Consider the following 27,298-nt stretch of genomic DNA (forward strand, 5'->3'; position numbering starts at 1 on the left):
TATATATATATATATATATATATATATAATGGACGGAGAGCGAGATGGCTCGGTGGTTAGAGCGCGAATTTACTGACCGGAAGGTCCGTGGTTTGAAACCGACCTCTGCCTTTCGAATTCCTCTGTCTAGACTTGGACAACCTGGCCGTATCCAGGCCCTCGTGCTTCCTTCGGGTGGCATAGCAGCTGCGCTCCGAAAGAATGCTACAGCAGAAGGATTTTAATAATACGCTGGACTGAGCCGAAATTGGGATATTACCACAACATTCACTATTACCTTACGGGCATTTCTGTAAATATTTTTGATACCGGCATACGGCTTTGAACTAACTGTGATGCTAAGGAACCATTAGCTAAGGACAGCCAGGGCAAATCCTTTCAATTGAATACACTGTGTTGCTTGACCATCGAGAGAGAGCCGAAACTTTTAAGATCAAAAGTTCATTGGCATCCACAGCAGTTAACCCAAGAATGCATCAACGTCAGGCTGGAAAATTAGCATAGTACGATGGCAATGCAATCGACTTAGAGGCGAAACTATGAATCAATACTTTGCTCGCGCTTATTATATTCAGGTCATTTCCAACAATTAGATTAATCCTAACCGTATTGCACCGCAAATGCCAGTAGTAAATCCCTCAGTCTTATGTGTTCTAAAGTCCTGAGGTCAAACTCAACTGGGTCCATGCATTCCACTGGCGCGCACTGGTGGCGAAAATCCCATTAGTTAGGGAACGAATCAGCGTCATGCCGCCCTGAATAGCGTCAGGTCACTTAGCATCTCTGTGAATTCTACGTAGGGTTGTTTTCACGCCAGTTTGATGGCATTCTTATGGTCATTCATTCTTCCAGAAAATCGAGTTACTAATCAGAGTTGTTCATTTTGTTTTACATTGTTCAGATATGGCGTTCGATGCCCGGTCGCATCTCTTCTAACACAGTGTGAGGTTTATCTGCGACGACTTCGATTGTTCTTTACGAGCAAGTCATTCGTTAAGAATGAGGGCGAAAACTAACAACTGACAGTGTACGCAGCAGCATCCGATGGGTTGCTTTATTACCCAGTAAAGAAAATTAGATCTTCGCGGCCAAATATGCAAATGTGGAACCAGCATGATCACTTCCAACAGTGGCTTTTTGATCACACTCAGGTTACGATAAGGTTATTTCACATACAAAACGTAGACTAAACAACCTTAAGCCGGTGTAAGCAAAGTTTTCTCCCTTAAAATGCATTTATCTAATTATAACGGATAGGCGCATTTAGCTTGTTGGGTTCCTGTCGCAAGCGTTACAAAAATCCATTGAAAATTTCAGATGAAAATGTGTCAGTATGATGCGCGTGACGTGAAACGACCTGATATTTTTCAATGTTCAACAGCAACGTAACTGCACAATGACCACCGTGTTATTTATGGCACACCAAACCTTGTCGGGTCGGCGGTAACAACGTCAACCTGAAAGGGGACGGATGTTTTATATATTCATGCGTTAGATTGTATACTCGGCCTATTAGTTCTAACACAGCTTGTATAACGGGGACTTTGTTTGACCTTAGAATGCAACTCCTTCGCATCTGCCCAACATTCCATTAATGCTGCCTTTTGATTAAAAATACTGCCGTTACCTACTGGCCAATATCCGATCGCGTATACAACAGTTGTGTGTGTGTGGTGTTCATAGGTTCGGGTAAAAACTCTTGGATTAGAAGACTGCAAGTAAGTAATAATGGAAAGTGTTAGATCCTGGAAAGTTCATCCTAGAGGTGACATTCTGACTCCATTGGGATATAATGTGGAGTGTAGAAGGGTCGGATATGTGGCCTTTTTGATTGGAAATTAAAGGCTGTTTGCCACACGATCACACACCCGCCGAGGTGAGGAATTTCATTTAAGGATAAAACTGGATTTGCATTATTCGCTGATTTAATCAGGCAGTGCGTAATTCTTCAAACGGCAAACGGATTCGCAGCGGTGATGTGGTAACCTACTGACCCGGTTTGTTCGACGGCCTACCGCGTGCTGACCGACACGCGTAAAGCCAGTCGTTTACTCTGCCGCACTGAAAGGTTTACTAATCACTCTATCCACTCACCCTCATCTGATACAATCAGAATATCCTATCCCGTGGTCTACATGGATTAGGTTTCAACCAGGCACTTCCGAGTAGCCTGATTACCATTTTCTTTTCTTTTAGAAAGAACTTCCATTGTGTTTGACTGTTGCTGCTTTCCTTCAACGAATTCAACTGCACCGAATTCTGTTGATTATTTGCATCGTTTTTTTGCGCTTTCTGTGGGCAGTATCAGACGTCGACCCAAGTCATTAGGCCGCCTCTTTTAGAGTGTGTGTAGTCCGTTGGACTAAACGCCATTCATCGCTTGACATTGGAATTCGACCGGTGCTGTCCAGATGGTTACAAAACACAGTCGGTCCACAGATCCAACGCCGAACAACAGAGAGATTCTTTCGTAACGGTTGCACATCCAATCAGGCAGATGTGCTGTAGTGAACCAGACGAATTTAGTTGCTGTGTAGACGAATTTAGGGAAGAAATGAAGCGTATCATAGGACGAACTTTTTTCTGGTTGCGTCAGAAAATCGTACAATGCAAATTCGTCTTTCCTTAGTGCCAGTAGCCAACCCCCGTGACATTTCTAAATATTTTGTGCGTTTTTTCGTCCAGAATCACAATTTTCAAGCCTATAGGTTGGGATACTTATGAACCAATTTTATACCTACTGTTAGCTTTATGTAGCTAAGAAACATGGTAGGAAATATTTTTGCTGCAGCTACTGACTAGGCATACTAAAACAGCTACAATAAATGGATCGGTTAGTGGGTTAAATACACTTGTGCATTTACCAGTGGGGTACGTAAAATAGATCAAATGATTGCAACTGACAGCAAACTCTTTAGATAAAATGTATGACCTGTCCGTCAGCGCACTCACAGTGCATTAGACCACAGTCAATTCGCCGTCACCGTTCTCGTAAAACTGCAGTATTCCAGTTGCTAAAGCCCGCCAGATGGAAAGGGGACTTAGTCTCAATGGTGGGGTGGCCTTAACTGACAAGATCGCACTCTGGATCTTTGCTGGCAGAAAACGACGCTACGGAGTTTCCATGGAAATATTCCTAAACAAACTCTTGTAAGAAGAAGGGCATATACAGATGTATTATGGTGATTCCGTCTCAAAACTACAAATCTGATAGACCATTTTTTCACCTATATCGAAACTTGTCATCTATCTGCAGGACAGCTTATGTGATTTCCCGAGTGAAATCCTGAAATGCACTTGCAAGTTACGCGCATTTATCCTTGGCTTATACAGTCAATATGTCATGTGTGGGATAATGTATGCGTCCATGCTTCAGTCTCCAAGCTGTTCAGCGTACTATCATTTCTAAGTAGTTATTAGAGACTGAGAAAAGCTTAGATATATGAATTTAGACCAGTAACTATCCTCACTCTATTTATTTTTAATTCAGATGCATGTCTCACTAGCGCGCTGCTTTCACCTATTCTTCTGGGTCTGAAATATTACGGAGTCCTATAAACTGGTTACAGAGAAGTTCCGGATGCACTATTTGCAACAGCTGTTGAAACCTGGTGGAATGTATGCCATCTCAACCTCTAGCTAGACCACAAGCACATACAGGGTATTATTTCTCGGACCATTTGCATTACCATAATACTTTTCAGATCTTTCAAAGAGTCATTGCAGTATTGGTCACAAAGAGTTGAACATCATCGTCACCTTTGAGTCGACATTTGGGAAACGCCCGTGAATTTCAACTCAACATGTGTTAGCAACGTTCCTTTTTGATTTACAAAACAGACTCGAGTCATAATTGCACACCTAGGATAGGATCTGCATTTGTACATCTATGCACGCCAAGTAGGTTCGGCTTTTGTGGAGAACAATTTCGAATTTTCCATAAATATGTTCAGTTGCACAAGAATTTGGTTTTGACAGGAAACTCAACTGAATCCAGTTGAGTTACTTATTTATGTTGGTCGAGTTAAAGTCCAGGTAAAAGAAAGTTGATGAATACCCAGGGATCACACCCACCTAATGAGCCCCAAGAAGGGTAAAATCGCTAGTGAGTTGTCGAGTTTCGAGCAACCTAATGAGCAGCGTGTTATCTTTAAGCAATGATTTTGGATTTGATTCTTCACAACGTTTCAGCGTTCGGCTAGAAACTTGATTTTTGGAGCATACAATCAAGTGAAATCTGAGGTTAGGAGGATGTGGCAAGCAAGCATTGAAGGAACACTGTGTCCTCCTTAATACAATAACAGGGCCTAGGCAAATTCAAATCTCTATCTGGACACAAATTATGCGAAATTTGGTTCAAGGGAATAGGGATCTGGTAGATAAAGTCTATTAGTTGAGTGAAGTGCTGTCTTATCTTTTGTATTTTTGAGTCGAATGCTGCACTGAATCAGACAGTGAACTGGTTACACCGGGCAGTTACTTTGGATATACATTTTACTTATTCCATCAAGTGAGCAATAAAATGGACTGCTGGACAATTCGAGCCAAACAAATTAGGTGCAGTACAACAACTGAATCCTATTAACTTTTCAATAATAGTGGATACAGAGGCTTTCTTCTCAGTCCGTACACCCTGATTGACCTCGGGGAGAAAATTCATACAAAATACCGGATCAAGTTTACGCTTTCTAAATCCAGAGCATGAAAAAGTTTCCCACATGGTCGGTTGAATCTCGTAAACTTATACGCCGGTTATTTCACCAGGGTTTGCATAGTTGTTTTCAAAAATGAGTAGCTTGCAAATTTTGCCGAAAAATCAAAGTATTTCACATTTACTCTTTTGATGTTGTTGTACCGCATATCGGAAACGCATTCTAAGCAATTTACATCTTTGGCATTGATACAGGCCCCTGGTGTCATCTCTTACAAACGAATTGCCCTTCGACGTCCCAAGCGGAGCTCTCCAGTTCATAAGAATTTCCCTACTGACGAGTCACCGAACAGATCAGACCCTGACGCTAAATCGTCCGACAGCTCTTCTTCGGCCGATGAAGCTGATTACGATGCCTCAGCTTCCATCACATGGGCTTCCAGACAAATTGGGCCTGAGGGTGGCGTGCTTCCTCCAGATTCAGTCTGTAAACCAGGTTTCAATTTTGATAAGGTACCTTGTTCCATTCAGAAAAGTTCTGTGATCGCAAGTGGTTTATTGGAAAGGTGTAAGGGTGATCGGGACCAGGATGGTGGTATCAATGGTGACCACATGATGGTTGGTTTACCAGCTGTTCTGCAAGACTCACGGACAATCAATTCGCGCTTCGTCGACCATGGATCATCTGATGCTTCGGGTATTGTGGTTGTCCCGAAGTACAACTTGTCCTCACAATATCCGGTTAACAATACACAAGAGGAAAGAGTAACGCTCTCAACGGAAGACCGCTGGCAATGTGTTGAAAGCCAGACAGACTTGGCAAGGGCGTCAACCCATGCAGATGATAGCCGATTGGCTAAACCTAATGAACCAGTAGTAACGCAGCGCGTGGACTCAGATTTTGCTGCGAGCCAACATAAACAACGCGATCCTACTGAAATCGATGAAACCAAAACAAACGTGAGCTCATTCTTGGTCTCACATGACCCGGTTGCAGCAACTCAATGCCCAGAGAAAGCATGCGCGACAAGCACTGTGTTGAGCACTTTTAGTGAGGAAATAAACGAAAGTAACGAAAGTAAACAGGACCAAAGGGCTATAAATCAGTTGGACGTTAGAGAAGACATGCACGGAGCACGTCTAAACTATAACACAAACCCAAACTATCTTGGAAACCAGCAATTTGGGACTTCACACATTTACAACGATCGCACACGAGAGATTGCCAGACAGAATGGTGAGTTCAAGCAAATATCTTTGTCTCTATCGAGTCAATTTTTCACCATTAGTTGAGTCCCCCACTTCCAGTGGTCTCATATAGACGGTCTGCCTTCGATGTAGATTATTGTCCGCCTTACCAACAGATTTTCTCAGTTACGCTAACTGAGGTCGTGTGACGGGATATCACAGAGGTTGACTTTTGTAGTTAACCAGGGTCAGAAAAAATAGACTGTTCGATAGTGTTTGACATGTGACCATCCTAGGTATCGTTTCTGTAATGGAGAGAGAGAGCAGTCTAAGGACAAAGTCGGTGCACTACTAAATGAGCACTTTACCTAGGACTTGCTAGTCTACTCTGTATGTTCACACGTTAGAATGACCTCCTAAATTGTATTTATGTTACACAACAATTAACTGCCAATGTTTCATCGTACTGATCTCTAAGATTTGGGCGCCTAAAACATGACACCTGAGATACAGTGCAGTAAACAGTAAAAACGTTGGCCTGACACTAAGAAATCGAAGTCAGTTTTCCACTAATAATTTTTCTAAACGTCGATTTCTTTCCGAATTGGACTATGAACTACTCATGTAAACACGACCTCCTTAAGCTCGCCAAATTTCGTTTAGAAACGACTGATTAGTTAACATGCAACAACACTAGCACTGTGCAGTAGGCGAGTAACAAAAATGACAAAGTGAAGGAGTTAAGCCTCCATAGGCTCTGGTTCTTGTGACTAGTAATCTCCTCGGCAGTTGATGCTGTCTTAGTTTCGAAGCCTCCGTCATTTCACCTATTCTGTGCAATGTAATGTTGCCTACAATATCGGAGTCACTGAGGGCAAAGCCGCTTGTTAGAGGCATTACTATCCCCCTCGGGTCAATGACCTGTAAATTCAGTACAGAGTCTCTAGTGTTTCCACTGCAGTAAGTGATCTATAGGCCAACAGTGCAGTTCGCACTGTGCACACTCTGTACCCAAGTAGGTAGCGCATCTAACAAAATGAAGCTGTAATTGATCAGCACAGGTAAGGCAACATTACGCGCACTAATATTGATGTGGTGGGCTATTCACTAGCGCAGGCCAGTTTTGAGACATGAATTCACTGCAAACTACCCATATACCAAAATCGGTAGTTGGAAAACTTTGATGATCCGTGGCTTTGAAACAAATGAACTGTCGATACGATGTCTTTATTTCGGGTTCTTTCCAGTCTTTCTGATAACACATAAGGTAAAACATGTTCAAGTGGACATGCTACTAAAACAGCTAGAATATGTCCATACTACTCAGGCCATTGCAGCTAATCCTGACCGCTTTGAATTAGTTATCGGCTTATGCGTGCCATTTGAATGGGCCGACCAAGTATGTGCAGAAAAAATCGTATTGTCGGGCTAAAAGGTGGAGAGTTTCAGATATTTTGGCATCGATTTTCGATGTATCGAGGATAGTGATTGTGGTTTTACCATGGGGGGAACCGGGGTAGATTTAATGAGTACATAGCAATAAGGCGCACTTGGGGATACCCAAAAAATTTCCCGAAGTTTTCATAATAAGTTGGATCTGAACATTGTTGTTCGATCGATCGTATATTTACATGGCCCATGCTTACATAAATTTTTTCTGGACCATGTTGTAGTACTGACAACACATTACTTGAACATCTTTGGCCAAATATGATTCACAGAGTGGGTGTTCACGATGCCTACAGGTGGCCACAACTCTCTACAGAAAACACTGAGGTTGCAAGCAGGTCGTTCCATCTCACATTATCCCTTAACAGCTGCTAATAGATAATCCCATAGAAAAAGCTTGAGTTATTATTACCACCGGAAATCCTCCTAAGACCTCCACATAGCATGCCTCTTGATAGATATAAACGTCAACTTGCTACATGACGCGTTACGTAGTTCTTTAGTAAGTCTACATAATACACAGCCCACCGTTCTAGGTGAAGCATCATGATCCGGGTTTGTCTCACTTGAAGCTTACGCAGTGGCGTGAAATATACGCAACTCCAGTTGTTGATCTTGGTCCCAGCAGGCGCTCAGTGCAAGCCGTAACCGTGCACTTCACAGGGAGAAGGAATCCAACAACGTCATCAAGATGGTGCAACGATCCCAAACAACCAACTTAATACGGATCTACGGTCACCTAGCTATGCCAACCAGGAATGTCTATCCGAACAACAAAATAAGCATCCTTTCACTGATGTGCCTATTACTTGCAACCCTTGTGAGATTCCCCACAAAGTTTTGTGTGGAAGCAGTAACATTATACAACAGCGATGTACTGCTGGTGTTGCACTGTCAGGCTGTCGAGCACAGGAGTCGAGAATTTGGCATGTCCACCTGAGATTAACCCCAGTAGCCAAAATTCAACCACATACTGATTTTGTCGCTTCGATTGGTGATGAGATGCTTGAAATCCAACTGCTAAGCTCGGAAAACAGACCAACAACCAAGAAGCGCATCCGAGCTACCTATACACCGCGACATCGTATGCGTAGTGTTAAGCAATAAAAACTAGTTAGATTGTAGTTCAGTGTTCTACAACAAACAGGTATGTGCTCACAGTAAAATCAAAACCAACCGGGGGAATAAGCCATCAAACTCTCTATAGATGCACGGTTTGATCGCACCCTTTGTTCAGATATCGATTTCGGCTAAGAGTTGATATGATTGTTTCGATGTAAATATGTCTTCCGAACTTTCGAAGTGGTCGCTGAAAGATTGCAGAATGTGGTCCAGAGCTGATCCAGACAGCGATGGAAACACAATATGTGGCTGAGCTGTAGAGTGTTACTGGACTGGACGACGCATGCATAATGGTAGAAAAATCAAGTTTCTTACTCATTGTTGGACGAACTGCACCTAGCTACTTTGTGGTCGAACTGACCACTACTTATTCATAAAGGCTTGTGGGTGGTTGTGCCCGGAAGTTTACACCGTACATCAGGTAGTGCACTCATTGGTTTGGCTCGCAAACCTGGACTGGCGCTCCAGGCCTTGCTTGCGGTGAGTGTTCGTTGGTATGTTTGTACCAAGTTAAGATAGCTCGCAACGAGTGGGGCGTCGCTCACATCAACGGTGAATGCGAATGTTTATGCTGTGCCGCATACTGCTTGTAACGTTCGCTATGACCCTTCTAAGTAGATGTCGCTGAGCGTTAGATCTCGTTCAACGTTTGGATTGATGCATTCAAAAGGCGGACTCTGGCTTCTGTTATTACCCGTTACCGGAACACCATTGATGCTCCATGCACGTTCTCATGCACGGAGCAACAACGACGGTAATTAAAATAGCCGGGTAGTCCGAGTTGCTGCGTCTATTTCAGTAATGCTGTCAGTCAAGCATGACCATTGAATGTGCCGTTCTGAAGATCGGACGCCTGCCTTTCTAAGGAATGTACTCTATGAAGAACCATTTTCATTTTGTTGCCTATATCCAATGATATTATTTATTCACCTTTCCTGAGTTCACTTGTTTCGCCGGTTTTCGTGAGGGATGATGGATGATGCTTATTAGGAGTTTATGCTGATCTGGCTGGGAAGACTGTCTTGATACGCCCTATACTGACAAAGGCCAAATGTCCGCACGGGTCTCTCATGAAACATGGTTTCACTTACGTTCCGGGAGAACAGACTAATTAGCGAATCTGTAAGCATTACAGTCACTTCCCCCTGTCTGGTGCGCATCATCAAGGTTTTGCAGTCTTGCAAAAGATAAGTGCTGAGTGAGTACATCTTATACACATTGATGTTTAGCGTCAAATTGCAATAAAGATTTTTTTGTGTCGGTCGATGCATCTATTTTATTCATTGGTTCTTATCACACTTCTTCAAACCCAGTAACTCCATGAAAACGAGTGTCATAAAATTGTTCCTGTACTGTGAAATTCCCTTTAAATGTTAGAATATTGTAATGATGTCACATGTGTTAGCTCAAACGCACGTCAACTTCTCTCGCAACTGTGCGTTCAATAGGCGGCATGCATCCGCCCAGCTTACAAAGTCGCACCTTCTACCTAGTTAACAACTGATAATCGCAAACCTGGTAGGAACAACCTAGCTACCACAGTTTATAGTCCACTGGGTGAGTAATGCTTGGTTACGCCCTTTTGTCTTGCAAGTAATCACCGTGTGCACAGATGCATCAGTAACAGGGTTAATGGCAGTAAAATCGATGTTGGTGGATAGTACAAACTTTAAATGCTGCCTTTTTTATCGATGAACTGAAGTTTGAGGTAGGTTTTCGGACAGCAATATAAAGAAGATGCAACCAGCGTACAATGCATCGGGTGAGATCCTTACAAATGTGATCTTTATTACACTGAAGTTCAGAATTTTATACCGAGTTTAATCTTCATCTCTGTAAGTTTATTTATGCAGACAATACAACGAATTTTCAGGGCACATTTTCCATACTAAACCCACTGCGAATTTCACATCCATGAATACACCATACTTCCGTGCATCTGAACTACGTGCATATACAGAACCAGTTTCCCTGCTCGATACAAGGATTTGCTTCCACTTTCCTAATTACCATTGAGCATATCTATTTCGTTGCTATTGAATTTCAAATTTCATGGAGAAACAACTCAGCAAACGTCAAGAGTATCCATTTTTAGATTTTCTGGGCAGTCACTATCGTAACAGATTAGCCATAGTGTTTTCGCGCTCTACTTTGTGGTCAGATTAATCCAGTTTTTTCCAGCAAAAGCATCTCACATAACGTGAGCGGATTTGTGCGCATAGCCTTTTGTCAATTGTTCAATAAACTTTCTTCATCCTAGTTTCAGTTCAAGCTGGCAAATTCCACCGGGTGAAAAGTCTTAGAGAATAACGTGCTATATTACAGCTATTTCACAAAAATGCGACAGGGCCAGTGGCATTTTCGGATACATAGGCTAAACTCATACTCATAAGATTAGTCACTGGTCGCGCTTTCGACTACGAACTCGAGAAAACCAACTGAATTCGATCGAGCTGAGGATAAGGTAGTCTTGCGAAAGGCCAAGTAGCTGCACATTTGCGGGTGCCTTGATCCGTCCTGCAGTCGTAGTAGAGAGAAGCTTGTTGCACCTTGTAACAGATGTGCGGAGGAAACTCATAATCTAACCGGAAAAGTCAAGGCTGCGCATGTATTTCTCATTAAAAATGCAGCTTAAAAAACCACATAAAGTGACTCGTGTAATCGGATCAAACGGCTCATAGTTGTGGTCCATTTGTGACGTCGCTATCGAGGAAAACACTTATTGAGCCTATGCTGGGGTGGTTCAGGGTAGACAGAAGTATTTGAAAGACTATAGGTAAAATCAAACCCTATACCTCCATCAGTGAACCTGAACTTAGGGTCTGAGTTAGTTTCAACTCAACTGGAGAAAAAGCCCTTCAGCTTTGAAGCTGACAGCTAAAAGTTATTTAGCTTTAAGTATAATTTGGCTAAGCTATGACAAAGCTATATTTTACACTAACTTGTTTTGTTTAACTTCAGGTTATTTGCGACTGAAAGCGGTGACTCAAATGCCGTTATGTCAACTTCTCCACCTGAATTTTGTTGCCGTGTCTGATAGACCAAGGGTTTTTTTACCAAATATCTGAATTTCGAAGTCAAGTGGTTTTTAAGGAACAGTAAAATCCATCACGGTTATAAGTATCCATTTGGGCACTGCACTTATATTGAAAGGTTATTTGAGAACTCAAATTTAGTTCGCTTGATGATGGCTTTATCACGTGTTCTGCGCCCCTTGCTTCTTGATCCGGTCATGTGACTGCGTGTGAAGTGGTATTGATTCAAATTAGGTCTTCAACATTTTAGATGGGAGTTTTAGCTAGATTAAAATGTATTTGCCAGCCAGCAATGCACGCAATGTGGGTAGAGCAGAAGGTCCATGCGTGCGTGCGTCTATGTGCGTTTTGTCTCCACATAGGAACTCTGCTTGCGTCTCGTCATTTGGGCTGAAGCGTACAAGCGAATAGGGATACTACTCAGCTTGAGGTGAGGCTGTAGACGAAGTTAAGAAGAAAAATGTTTCATGGTGTTATTCCAGATACAAAACCTCGGCCAAAGAAGAATCTCTGTTAATCAGGATGCTTTGGCTTTTGAGTTTGTACATGATTTTTCTTTTAGCTTTCAACACATCTAAACAATTCGTATTTGCAACAAAGGATGGAGTTAATAGTGCAGAATAATACAAGGAATACATTTAAGCAGGCTTCAGTGACATCGGGGTGTCGCGCACTATGTAGGAAAATAGCTCTCAGTGTTTGTGCACTTGGTCTCAAATCTCTATATATAACCACCAAAACTATGAAGGTTCCAACGTGGAAGGAGATGGATAAATGCTAGTAAATAGTTACGTTATGTATCGTTTATGGGTTTTTACCATATAAGAAGACGTCATAACTTGGACTCAAAGATTCAGATGTTTGCATCCATCAGCGTTTAATCCGGATGATGTTTGGTCGAATTTAAGGCTTCCGAAGAAACGCAGCGGAATGGAACCTTCATGCTTTCCCATTTTCGTGAGCATGGAATTTTTACTGGTGGAAATATTCTGCCTAAAAACAATGAGTTGGATTCTTTTTGGAACTCACAAAAGTGTTTGTAGCCCTTAGAGAAGCACGTAGATGATTGAATTACTTCCGAAGTGATTAGCTTCTTGGTGGGTACTTTTTAGACTGCTGGTAGAAAATCCAGCCAATAATCATTGATCTTCGAGTCACTTCCCATGAAGCACCAGGTGTTTATGGGCGCCAAGAGCCGTGGTTCTACATGCAGATTTATGTTTCTCAGTTGGCAAAAAACGGGTGCGTCATTACTCACTATCTATCTATCTATCTATCTATCTATCTATCTATCTATCTATCTATCTATCTATCTATCTATCTATCTATCTATCTATCTATCTATCTATCTATCTATCTATCTATCTATCTATCTATCTATCTATCTATCTATCTATCTATCTATCTATCTATCTATCTATCTATCTATCTATCTATCTATCTATCTATCTATCTATCTATCTATCTATCTATCTATCTATCTATCTATCTATCTATCTATCTATCTATCTATCTATCTATCTATCTATCTATCTATCTATCTATCTATCTATCTATCTATCTATCTATCTATCTATCTATCTATCTATCTATCTATCTATCTATCTATCTATCTATCTATCTATCTATCTATCTATCTATCTATCTATCTATCTATCTATCTATCTATCTATCTATCTATCTATCTATCTATCTATCTATCTATCTATCTATCTATCTATCTATCTATCTATCTATCTATCTATCTATCTATCTATCTATCTATCTATCTATCTATCTATCTATCTATCTATCTATCTATCTATCTATCTATCTATCTATCTATCTATCTATCTATCTATCTATCTATCTATCTATCTATCTATCTATCTATCTATCTATCTATCTATCTATCTATCTATCTATCTATCTATCTATCTATCTATCTATCTATCTATCTATCTATCTATCTATCTATCTATCTATCTATCTATCTATCTATCTATCTATCTATCTATCTATCTATCTATCTATCTATCTATCTATCTATCTATCTATCTATCTATCTATCTATCTATCTATCTATCTATCTATCTATCTATCTATCTATCTATCTATCTATCTATCTATCTATCTATCTATCTATCTATCTATCTATCTATCTATCTATCTATCTATCTATCTATCTATCTATCTATCTATCTATCTATCTATCTATCTATCTATCTATCTATCTATCTATCTATCTATCTATCTATCTATCTATCTATCTATCTATCTATCTATCTATCTATCTATCTATCTATCTATCTATCTATCTATCTATCTATCTATCTATCTATCTATCTATCTATCTATCTATCTATCTATCTATCTATCTATCTATCTATCTATCTATCTATCTATCTATCTATCTATCTATCTATCTATCTATCTATCTATCTATCTATCTATCTATCTATCTATCTATCTATCTATCTATCTATCTATCTATCTATCTATCTATCTATCTATCTATCTATCTATCTATCTATCTATCTATCTATCTATCTATCTATCTATCTATCTATCTATCTATCTCCGCCTTTCCTCGATTTCTATCTACCCATTCGTTTATCCATCAATCTATCAATCTATTCTCAACGATTATTGGGTAGTGTCCATTAATGTACGGTTGCAGTTTTTCGGTAATTTTTATTTTCCCGTGCTCTAACGGGGCTAGATTCATCAGCATACCACCCGCCTCTTACTTCTAGTTACTCTGTTCGTTTGTTCACTTAGTAATGGATATATCGTGTATGGGAAAATCGTACTTATGTCTCCAGTTTGCATTTGTGTACGTACAGAAACAAGTGCAGGTTTACTGCCGGGCTAATTCATTCCTGTCACGCAACAGCACGTGCGCAGGAATAGCTCGCAGTGAATGCACCTATGCTTCTGTCTTATGCGTAACCATGAATTTGTTAAACTTAAGGCATAGCCTTGCCTGAGACGAAATTGGCTGATTTCGGACTATGGTTGGCTTAGTAGCGAAGGTCACATACAAACCTATCTCTTTACAAGTCTCATTTCCGTTGTTTGCACTTTCGTTTGGTGAAGTTGAAATTAGCTGTTCTTGTCATTGGATGCCGGTTGTTACTGCCGGTTTTCCAAATTTGTGTTTACATAAAGTTTTCTGCTGTATCCAAAATTGTCAGACAGAAAACTCCTCTCTTTACCTTTATTCGTTTTCCTGATGACTTGAGATGTCCAAAATCTGGCCAACATCGACTGAACCGACTAAGTTTCCTTACTATCACTCGTTGGTCTAATATCGGAATTTCAGCATGAAAAAACCCTCACAAGGAATAATGGAAAAAAGGTTCACATGAAAGTTCGTCTTGTTTCTGATAGACCAGAATGAGCCAACGGTCGGAGATTGACTCTTCTGTTGTACCGGATTCATGAATTCCAATAAGCGAAACATTTCAAGCAATGCAGTTTACATTTACTGAAGTGTTCTCAATTTTGAAGCCTCCATAATTCTCATTCATGTTAGAGCTCACTCTATTTCTCTTCAGTTTTTTCTTCCAGCACATATGTGAGGGCATAGCGTCTTTCAAAGAACTCTGTATTTCTATATGAATATACCTAGTCTGTCATCGAGCTCTTGAATTAATAAAGTGCATAAAAGCTGCAGTAACTTGCTTTGTGCCACATTATGCGAAGAACTTGAGCTTTTAGCATATACATTGAACATGTGGTAGTGGAGTGAAATCTCCTTTTAACTATCAACCAGTTAGTTGCTCCCTATTCCTGACATTGTTCCGTGAAATGCCAGTTGTGTTGATCAGTCGCTCTTGAAAGTTGAGAAAAGATTATGCATTCAGTCTCAGTTGTTCCAGCTGCATATATCAGTACGCCTAGTTATTCTGTGTTGTGTTTTGACACCTCCATTCGATACGTGTATATTGACTCCGATTTACCATTTGAAGTTATTGGGCTGTATGTGTGCATTTTGAGAATACTACGCCTGTGTCAGTTTTATGCTAACAAAAAACCTGACAAATAATCTGTACTTGAAGCTTGAATATGTTTGTGTTTCGTCTTGTTCGTAATTCATCTGACCAGCAATTTATTCCCTTGATCCTCAACGTCGAATGACTAGAATAACACTACTCAGTAGTTGGTTCACCTCTCTCAAAACACTTGGTTCCGCACATCGTTAAACCAAGGACTGAATACGATCTCGAAGTTCTCCCTCGTCCCACCAATGATTAGCTAAGGGTATTATTGTGTCACTAAGCTAAAACGAAGCTGAGTAAGTTCATGCTTTGTAGGCTTTAGTTAGGTCAATCAATTCATATCCCCATAAGTGAGTCAAGTGAGTATAGTTGACCCGTTGTTAAATTAACAATAAAATTAGCGTAATCTTGCAGTCACTGGGTTGGCAAGCACAATAGCCAACCGCAGACTGAGGGAATGCAATTTTGGAATTAGTCTTCTATGCGGCGCGGCGTTTTCTGCTTTGAAGTAATAAGAATATGCATAGAACAATATCCCACCCAGGGTATACTTAACCATATGAACCCTGAATATGGATATAATGTCTTAGTCGTCAGTGACCTTCTGTTTCTTGCCATGACAAGCACACATTTCCCTGTTTGGACTTCAATGTTTTTCACGGAAATTCTGATAATCAGAATCCTGTCTTCCGGAAAAGCGCTCTGCCTACCTAGCTGTCAACAGCTAGGTAGCAATTTGCTTTGTTGGTCTACGGTTCTGTCACACATGGTTTCGGAACCCCAGCGTCAGTGTTTGATAACCTAAAGTTGCACAACAGCTAAGTTTGTGCTTGACATTTCTTCGCAGCGAACCGTGTTACAGTTTACATCCATAGACCAACCCAGTTAAAGGCAAGGTTTCTACGACTTAACACTGTGCATTTTATCGATCGTCGAAGGAGAAACCTGGTGCAGCTACTAAAATGATCTACTTCTGGCGCCCGATCTTAAATCAAACAGAAACTCAGTGTGATGAACATGTGCTTGTCAGAGGAAAACAAAAACCGTTTGTAGCTCAGCGCAGATGTTTCGATGGACGCACTCGTTGAAACTGGTGCTTACATAATTCGTAGGTGATTTAGAACCTATGGCGCTGCAGTCAAGTTAGATTTGCGGAAGCTTACTACTGAAACAAACTGAAAGAATACACTTTGAGGCAACAAATAAGTCAGGCAATTTGATAAGGCTTACGACTGGTTTGAGCAAGGCCGCAAAACCATCGACAAACGAAGCACCAAAAACTTCGGAAAAGCATAGTCCATTTGGGTGCATCTTGTTCGGGTAACTCAATTAATGTAAATAACTGCTTCATTTCTCTCATCAGTGCTATAACGAGTGCCTAAATTAGGGAATTTTCGTTTCACCGCAGAATAAGGGATGTGAGTTATGCTGAAGCTGATTTTCTGGTCACTAGATGTTGCTTTATTGCGGCAGTTTTTGAAGATATCAGTAGTTTCGCGAACTGCACGAGCGATTCAGCCAAACCATGGTCACTACGGAATTTGAGCTGTGTAGCCTCATACACTTTTCAATACAATTTTACCCATCCTTCCACACTTTTGGAAGAACTGGATGAACGAATCAATGAATATGCATTCGCCGTAGAAGAAACGCTTGACAAACATTCAGTTTTATTTATTGAGCTCCAGATAGTGAACTTTATCTAGAAACCAGTACCACCATTTTCAATGTTGTTATTACTACCATCATCCTTGGCTTCGCCATCATCTTCATCATTAGTCGCTTCTGTGTTTTACTGCGGCACAAACAAGTCAGTTCATTCAAAGTTTGATGATAGAAACAGAACAGGAAGCAATAAGAGAGAGAAGTGCTAGACAACATAGAACCCTTATTGTGCCTGTTCAACCAATCTGAAATAACACTGAGTTTGCAGCCGTATTTTGAAGCTGGTCTGCTCAACCTCAGAGAAAGTAGCCTTCATCCGTTTTTAGCGGCAGACAATACGAAATTTCCGGGCCGTCTGCTGAGCCATAGTATGTCCAAAATTAACTTCTCTGGAATCTTATTTTGGTAGAGAAAACGGTATCCAACAACTCAACATGTGCACTAAATGATTAGACACTTTTGGCTTAAGCCATTTGATTGAGTTTTAAAGTAAAAAAAATGTCGCCTCGAGAAATCCACCTTTTATATGGTACTACACACGGGGCTTTGTATACAAATTAAAGACGAATGATAGGTTTCCGCGAAGCTCTCCCTTTCGTGGTGTTCACTGTTTAGGAAAACTTGACGCTGCTTCACATTTAACGCACCCTCTTACTCATCCAAGAGTAATTTGAAGTTTCTTAACTTCAATAATATTTGGCGGACTATAATCAAACATATGATGATATCTCAGATGCTGTGTCTGCAGGAGTTGCATCGTGCAGGCGTAGAGCACAACCCACATGTTAATTTAATACTCACGACTGTCATGAATAAGCTACACGTACGCTGCATGTGGTGACAGCTGGTGAGCGCGATCTTGATATACGGATGTTGCAGATGTTTTTCAGTCACAGCGCCACTATCGTATGAATTCCGTGAGAGAGTTTAGACGACTGTTGTTTGTTCGGCTCAGCATGCTCCCAACTCATGGGTAAGCAGAAAAACAATTCCATCCAAATGGCATCTCTTATTGAATGGCGAAGCTTATTTCAGAACTATTATCGTTGTTCAAGTTCCCGTACATTGAACAAGTTAGTCATTTCCTTTGCCCCGAATCAAGTCACTAATATGGTGGCCTGTGAGTGCTCGTCAAGTTTACTCAGACTTAGAATTGTGGCTCAACAGCAGGAGATTTTCATTACATTTAGGAGCATGGATGACTAGTGAATAACATCATAAACTTATATCGGGAGAGTCCCGGCTTGTGTCTCTTTTAAGTGCTTCGGAACTGTCTGATGTTGTGCGAGTAATAAAGAAAATAAAGCTTTTCATAGCAACACCTCAGCTCTCTTCAGTGTGCTTATACTACTTGGGTGTGCTGCTCCCGAAGTTGATAGGTAACCGTGCCACTTTATCACAGTTCTTTTGGCCACACTTTGGCAATAAGGGCTCTTGAGCATGGTGAGTTGCCCAACAACAAGTTTCAACGGGACTGTACATCTCACAACCTAAGTAACGATCGAACACTTCTTGCGAATAAATCCATGCCTTGGAGCTGATATTCCCCGAGCTTGCAAGCACTTTAGTGATTGGACCCCACGCAAGTGTCTTTAGTCAAAATACATGATTTTCACTCAGTGAGGCTGGACAACTGCAAGAAAACAGTTTCAGGGAAACAGAGTTCCTAAAGACAGTTGCTGGTCTTCCAGCTTTTTCGGAAAGCAGCACAAAAATGTACATTTGTGGCTGTAGTCTCCCGTAAGATGATATTCTTATCCGAGGAAACCTCAGCTATTCCTGCTAGTGTCTCCCTGCTAGGCGACGGAGATTGTGCTGCTCATGTTAATTCAGTGACCGTGCCATGGAACAGGTACTCAGTCATAGCCGAATTCCCAAGTTTATTTCAAGTGAATCCCAAGTCTGACATACCCGGTTCTTGCGGTCATAAATCCACTGGAGACATTAAAATCGATGCAATCAAATAAATATTTAAGTAATTTCTTTTCTAGTACGAACGAAGCGCCAGAAGCGATTGATGAATAATAACTAACGATGGGGAATGTTAATTTAAAAAGTCCTACGGACTTGTCACACATGCCATTTATGCCGGCCCTTAGTTCACTTCATTATTTCGCCTCCGCGGCACATGGACGCGGTATTAATCAACTCCTTGCTCACCTTGGATACTAGACGGGATTCTATTGCCAACTTACGTTTTCTCTCAGTGCACCACTCAAATCAACCCTACTTTTAAACCCAACTCTTGTACTCAGCCCCAAGTTTGCTAGTCATTGCTACGTAATCACCGTCATTCCTAAACAGCCAGTGAACACCCACTGTTGTTTGACCCACGGTCGTTGATCCACTAATCAGTGTGTTACGTGTTGCTTTAAATTGGTCCAATTGAGCCCGCTTTTTTGATGGATTCAACGAGTGATTACCAGTGTGCTTTATTTTTAATTAATCTGCTAAATGTCAGAGTATCTCGGCCTCAGGGTGACTTGCAAAATTTATTAACAGTTACAGTTTGGGTATGGTATGATACATGTGGCTATTTGAAAATTCTCGAAAGCATTTATTTACATCAAGACGCCTAAAATGCTCTGGTCTTGCCTGTCTTTTTTGATGGGAGTTCGTGATATAAGGGTTGTATCCTTAGTATACAAACAGTAGGGAGTAGCTTAGGTTTGGTCAATGTTTATGTGATTTATGTTTGTGATTCTCCTCCAAGAAAAAGCCACAATCTTCTGTCAGCTCTAAAGGCACTGAATCATCTGGCTACAGGAGAATGTATAACCCATCAGAATATGGTGTTGTGTCCATTGATTTTCTCGTACACGGAACATCACACAGCATGTAATACATGGGGTGAGTAAATGCAGTCCGTGTGTGTCCAGTATTCCTCCCATGGATTTTCCTTCCTACAAATGTCGCATATGCTATAGCCTGATTATGGATGAACCAAAGTTGAGTTTATTCGGTATTACGCTTGCCGTCCGTCTTTCAAGGATTCAGTTGGCTAAATCAGTTGTTCAGGTTTTTTTAGAGCCTGCATTTTTTCATACGAACCGAAAAATCTCTTCGAACCAACAAGGGTATTCCTTGAAACGTTCACCCTGCTGGGAACCAGTGCCAGATCTTAGGCTACGATGTAAATAGCCTAGAGTTTCAGCTGGTTCGCTTCACACTTTTGGCATTTTTACTTGAAATCAGTACTCTACGAACTATTCATCTGCTACTCGGGTAATCTCCACAAATCTCCAGCTCGGTATTCAGCTGTGAAAAAATGTCGGTTCAAAAAATTTGATTACGTACCTCAGCTCTTAAGCTGGGATCGGCAGAAGGCAGCCAGAGTTTGCGTCAACCTCATAATTACTAGTTTCAGATCATTGTTTGCATGATTCGTCAGAATAGCTTGTGTTTAGTCTAGTTGTTGTACGAACTACTACCGATATGCGTGACCTTCATTGGCGTCAGACGGACGGCTGTGGTCGATATTTAACCAACTGCATGAGATGCTCTACTACCCATACCCAGACCAATACTCTAATGAAATATTCTTTTAACCAACGAAACCGAGGATCTGAAGTAAACCTCTTCAAGTTTTCCATAGTTAGTTGGACATAATCTAGATGCTGGGTGTGCCTACCCGATTGTGCAACGTGGTGGAGTTCGCTGTGAACACTGAGGGAATTAAATAGCATGTCCCTAAGTCAGGTATGTATGAATGTATGAAATGGTAATGCTAAACTGTTATTCACTTTGGTTCTCATATCATCTCGAAGTGACTAAACTTTTCTCCTTCAATACCAGCAATTCTGCTTGCGCTTCCCATTTATAACATCGAAATATCTAGTTTTATTTACACATTATATAGTTAGAGTGTAAACTAATGTGTTTCTCATCTTTCTTTTTAGCCATAAATATTCAACGTTTGGATTCAGCAAAGACGATGATAGATGGTGGAAGTCGTGCAGTATTACCGCTCGGAGCAGTCCTCTCAAGTGCTGAAGCCTCGGCAGCTCGCCCTTCCATTTACTCGCCTCCGCCAAGTACTATGGATGACATGGTCAATAAACAACGTGCTAAAGACACAAGTGATGTGCTAATTCAAGGCCACCAACCAAGACCAGAACTTTCTTCATCCACAGTACAACAACGCTCATCCATCACCGGATATAGTCCGAGTCCATCCAGCAAACTGCTGAATGGTTCAAGCGAGACTGGTGGAGCTCGATATGCAGATGCATCGCAAGCGGCCCGTTTGTTCTCGCCGAGTTGCTTGAGCGCAAAGGCAGAAAGTGAACCAGGCGAGACCCAGCCCTACCGCGAAATACCAATCCAGTCATCGTACGTGAGGAAAATTGCTCTGTCAGTGGATGTGCCTACTTATCAACCCGAGGACAGATTAAGAGCTGGGAACCCAGGCACGGAAGAACAATCTATCTACCCGTTTACCCGGCTGGACACGGGCAGTGTGCACACTCGACAACGAACTAATATTATCACGGTAGAAAATATGAGCTCGGTGCGACCTGTAACCTCGGAACAAAGCTATATACCCAGCTTTACAGATGATATACAGGCTGCTTCACAAAGGACGAGTCGGATACTGCACGGCAAGGCCGAGCTATTAGATGCCCCCACTAAGCCTTTTGCTGACACTCATGTTCCGTTGTCAGTGTGTCGTGACAACTCGCATATCGACCTGGAAGAAGCACGTATGGATTCATTAGCAGTACGCGTATGTGGAATGGAACTGTCTGATCCATCACGAGCGAATTCACACCATGCAGCAGAAGTAGAACATGATCGCGACCAGACTGTTTTCAGCCCATTATCGAAAAATACTAACCTTAAGCCAATGCACAGCCAAGTGGAATTGATGCGGTCACCAAAGGCAGTCGCTCCGGTACAACTAGATTCGGTAAGCTCGGCAAACTGTTCCCAACAGCGCATCCAGAGTCCCAGTCCACCGTACTCGGTAACTCGGTCGACTGGCTTCAGGTCTTCGCCTCCGTTAATCCGCCCCAAATGGCAGTTAAAACCAATTCCAACAGACAGTGAAATCAGAGAACGTCTGAGAAGTCGAAGTAGACAGAGAACGGATACAAGGCAGTCACGCCCGGTACATCCTGAACTAACAGGTTCGTATAGACCCCGCAGCTCTCGTTCTGACTCTCGATACCGCTGCACAGACTTAGACTCAGCAATTGCTGAGTCAAAGGCCGAAACCAGTCCGTCTAAAACGCAAAATCTTGAAGCGTTTTCAGATACAAAGCAATCGGCTTCTCTGTTTGATTTGGGTGAACACTTGCGCAAGAACACAAAATTATCCTATTACCACCAAAATGGCAGCACAGCACGCTCATCGGGCACTGAAGACGCAACAACAAGAAAGTTCTTCGGTGACGCGAAATCATATAGCTCCCTCCTGGAAACAGATATTGACACTGGGGAAAACTTTGAAAGACCTATCATTTTGGAAACAGACGTCGACAACCTAGACACGCTGATAAATGGACGAAGCTTTACCGCGCCCATTGAGGACTACTGTCAACCGAAAACCCGCAGTCTTTTTAATCTGGCACACAGTTATACACCAGGGCTTCATCGCCGCCAAACTACAATGGATAAAAGTCCCGGCGTGATAGAAATCAACACTCATTCGCCAAACGATTTGGGTGACAACTGGCAACGAACCAAAAGTTTACAAGGTTTGACCCACCGTGATCGGGAATCTCCCACTCCAAGACAAGATATATCACATCAAAATAAAGCCAGTAGTATTGGAGCGAAGGGTCTGATTGAAAGGTTACGTGAACGGGCTCGGTCGACACATGAGCTGCGCATCGCACAATCGCTGACAAAACTACGAATCCCTGAATGGTTGGATAAAGCGGAATGCCTAAGTCGATCGGTAGTAGAGGGTGCAGGGAGCACGGATCGTGACAGGCCAAGACAGAAGGAACTAACATCGGAGCTGACACGAACCTTGTCTTCAAAGGAAGATGACCAAGGCCACTCCCGTTCTAACTTGTCAACCCTGAGATCTTTATCAAGCGTTCGAAAAGTGGAGGGACCCTTTTCACCCAAATGGCTACCCAAATCAACGACTATTGAGACTGTAGCCGAACCCACTAGACCAAGGGCAGGAATCTCCCATCAACCACGGTTCATTCGACCAAGTCAGGAACTTCGAGAACGTGGAGAAAGTGCATCTAGACTTAGGCCAATTAGGTCAAAGTTATACAGTTCCATGAAGAGTGTGGCAGGGGCTCAGAGCAGCCTGGAGAAAACTGCCACTGATCTTCGTCCTCAGGTAGCCCCACGCCCCCTCAAGTCAATAATAGTTGGTCAGGGAACAGAAATGAAATTAAGTCCCCAGGATTTTGTCCCAAAAGAAGAACAAGTCTGGGGACATCAGCATCGACAGGTACTTGCCAACACAAATCTGCTTGCCTCCGGAACTCCTAACACACAACCTGCTTCCAACCACTTTGATACCATGAACCAGGTAAGTCCGAGAATCGGTGGAAGCTTACTGGATACGGCATATCTGGGACATGCTGGTTCAAAGGAAGCAGGAAGAACTCAAGAAGACATAAAGCCGGCAGACTATGACTCTGGAACAGAACATTCGGGGGACCTGACGGAATCAAACGTCCTAAAGCCCACCTCTAATATCATAAAACATGTTGAACCTGTGCACACGCTTAACGACACTCAAGCTCAGCACATTCAGTCTAATCGGATGGAAGTCCACGATCGCAGATTGCGTAAGAGTCCTGCTGATCGTTTTGTTTACAGTAATTTTGATTCTGACAGTGGTCCAGAAATTCAGTCTCCGTGTGATGATTTTAGTGGAGATCAACCCTGCTCAGACTGGCATTCAATAGATGCCGAAGGTGATCCTGAGAGTGAAGCAACAGATGGCTTAGATCAGATATCCGACCTGACTTGTCTCACATCCTTGGTTGACACATGTGCGTCAAGACACCAGGCGTTATTAGCCAACAGACCGTCTGCTCTCGAACATTTGCTAACCAGTCTTGGTTGGTGGCCTCCTGCTCCACAAACCGAACATCGCTATCTTCCGCCCACAGCTGCCGAGGCTATTTCCATTGCCGCCCACGAATTCGACGTTGACGATGACTCTCACCGTACTGAGTTTATTCAATTGCTAACAAGTCCGGAAAGTCGAAGACCGATTAACCTTGGAGAATTCGCATTAAATCAGCTGTCTGGTGCTGTCCAGCGGAAGCAAGAAGACGGGTTACTTTATATCAGTTGTGGCAGATCCGAATGCACAAAATCACCCATACAAGTGAACCAAGCTATCGACTGGTGTGCCTGCCCCAACTGCTACACACTGTATTGCTCTTCAGTTTGTCGCGCGATCGATCGACGAGCAGCTCACGATCATCCCACCATTTGTTCCTTTGCTCGGGCTAAACGTGTTTGCAATCGATTACTGCGCAATCTCGCTGCAGGTCAGGTGACTGGTCTCACAGCATTGGCCAAGACGGGGATGGCTCGACTAGGACGTGGAGGTATTTTGCTTCCATTTGCGCTTGTGCAACATGCCGAACTATTCTTACAAAGGGCCAGATCTTACTCATTCGTGGCAAAAGAGAGCATTGATAACAGTCTGGAATACGCTTCATCTTGTTGGGAAAATAAACATCTACCTAGTCCTGGTGGTCTCATGTCTCCGCCGCTTTATCTAACTTTGAAAGAGTTGGAGGAGCTTGACTCTACAGTTGCCAAACCTTGTCAGTCCTATAATCCCTCGATGAGTATGGTGTTGATTGTAGTTGTTTGCGCCTACGAACTCATTGCTAGGTCCGATGGACGGCCTGTACACCTTTTTAAGCAGAGCTTAATTATTCCATTCCCGGTACATAATGCTCCCTGTATAAGCAGCAGCCAACCAGGCTCCCCCGCAGAACGACCAGTCAAGCTTCCTCGTACCGTGCTTTCCAAACCAGTGTTACCGCAGACAAATGGACTTCTGAGTAAACCAGATCGCCAGGCTGCTGCAGCCCGAGAAGCATACATGATTCGCCTACAACGGGTGTTGCGCGAACGAGGCGTTAGTTTGCGTCATCATCACCCAGAAATTTACACACAGATCGCTAATTATGTAGAAACTGGAGTGCCTTTTGCTCCCATACGCATTGTCTTTCATGATTTTGTCCTACGCGAAGAAGTTTTATGTACAATTCAACCGATGTGTGATCCGCTATTGCAGCCTACAAGGCAAATGCAATCCCGACAAAGACCACCTAATGAGCTATACGAAGAAGTTGTTCTAGAAGCTCCACAACGTTGCAGTGCAATCACTGAGCATTCGCCTACGACTTCGCAAGGGCATATAGCTCGTCCCTTCCCTGAAACCGATTTCTGATAAGAACACTTCCTGATGATATTCTACAACTTCCAGTGTATAGCTTTTCACGAACTTTGCATGTACACAAGTAACACCGTTTGAAGAATTTTTGTTTTAAATACGACCCATTTTTTAATGAACTAAGCAATACTCAGCGCGCCTGTATAGGTATTTGATTTCTTCAAACACAGATGGTACTTGAGTACAGGATGCTTCCATTCGTGCATTTCAGTCAAACTTGATTTTTCTGCTAATACAACTCCGCAATCTGCATCCATAGTCCACAATGCAGGACAGTCTTAAACGATTCCAGTGACGCTTGATTATGGGAACCAAACCTATGCCTCCAAACCCTTCGGGTTGAGTTTTTTGTTGGCTTCAAGATAACTAGCCGAAGAACTACAAGTGTCTAATGGTTGCGATTCAGCTGTCTCAGAAACTACTTCCTATTTTCACCACTGTAATCTTAGCAAGTCTTTGATCTACGAGTCTCGAAATGTTACCCACTCCTTCTCTACTTGTATTTCGGTTGTTCGTTATTTCTTGTTCCTTACTTGCGCACAGAACCCCCATATTTGCATGTAAAGAGCTTTCCTTCTGCTTCTTGTTACTTTCTTATAAATGCTAGTGGAATCCACAAGTTCACATTGTGAATAAACAGAGCATTTTGGGGGTTCTCTGACAGCAAGCTACTAACTCACGAGTCCAGAAATGACAGACAGATGATCAGTTCCACTACTGTGATGCTCTAGGAGATGCACCAGATTCCTCCAACCTGTACAGAATAAATTTGCAGCGGACGCTTCTAGGTGAAAGTGAAGAATTTATTTAACGCTCGTGGTACCGGCACAGTTTGATGCTTCTTTTGTGGTACTTTATTCAGAAGGAGACCGCATTAGAAGCGAAGCAAAAAGTGGAACCGTATCAACCACTGCGGTTCTTGACTACGAAGATATCAGTCGACTATGGGTAACCGCATTTGTTAATCTATAAAACGTCTATACTTCGGAGGTAGGATTTTCAACGTATGTCAATGCCGACAGTTGTATCTGAAGTTCACAAAAACGGATGCTGGATACATGGAGTAGTAATCATGCAAGATCGTTACACTTAGGGCTACTGAGAGGCAGATGACGCCCGTGAAACCAAATCAAGTGTTCGTTCGGGCCCGTTTGTTGGTGACCGTGTTTCTAGGCTGGAACCGGTAGAGCCAATCATGCTCGTCAGCGTACCCACAGTGCGTGGGGTATCAAGGAACGGAGATGCATGTGACTTAGAAAGAAAAGATATAATATATACCCTTGGTATACACCTCTGTTAGTGGAGGAGCGGATGGGGTTTTTGGCCACCTGGACGCACAAATCGTCCGACCTTGGATCAACCTGAACAAATCTTGTCATGTTACGCCATTTTGCAGCTACTGTCAAATTCATTTGTGTAATCCAGAAACAGTGTAGCTAAAAATAATAGAGTAGGCTGGATATACAACAATATCTAGCGTAGAGCGTCATCGTCAGTAAGTAAATTGGTATGATTCTTCAGCACATCGAATAATTCATACTTTACTTATTAATACCTCTCCTACTGTTTTCAAGGAGGTGATGAATCAGTTTACAAGTATCTCCCTTTCCTTGGCGCTGGTACGCTTCTTGGCACTTTCTCTCTATTGGCAGATGTCCGCACAGAGATATTGATTTAACAGGGTGGTAACTGGTGTGGTGTGTACATCAGCAAATTACTTGAGTAGCATGGGATAAGATATGATTGCAATAACCAGCCTATTAGGCCACTTGTCAAACAAGTCACTCAAAATACCGAATATGTGTTTTCT

At 42.1% G+C, this 27,298-nt stretch overlaps 1 protein-coding gene across 1 annotated transcript in view; it reads left to right on the top strand.

Moving 5' to 3' along the window:
* T265_04335 (hypothetical protein) overlaps positions 1-26,106 on the top strand; it is a gene marked incomplete at both ends in the record, with an annotated part of 69,872 nt that extends 43,766 nt beyond the window's left edge. The window contains 2 exons of the mRNA XM_009169044.1: positions 4,907-5,888; positions 20,993-26,106. Coding sequence (XP_009167308.1) covers positions 4,907-5,888; positions 20,993-25,485 — 5,475 coding nt within the window. The remainder of the gene's footprint in view (positions 1-4,906; positions 5,889-20,992) is intronic.
* Between the last annotated feature and the right edge of the window lie 1,192 nt (positions 26,107-27,298).

Source organism: Opisthorchis viverrini (genome assembly GCF_000715545.1).
Source record: "Opisthorchis viverrini unplaced genomic scaffold opera_v5_70, whole genome shotgun sequence".
Taxonomy (NCBI): Eukaryota; Metazoa; Platyhelminthes; class Trematoda; order Opisthorchiida; family Opisthorchiidae; genus Opisthorchis; species Opisthorchis viverrini.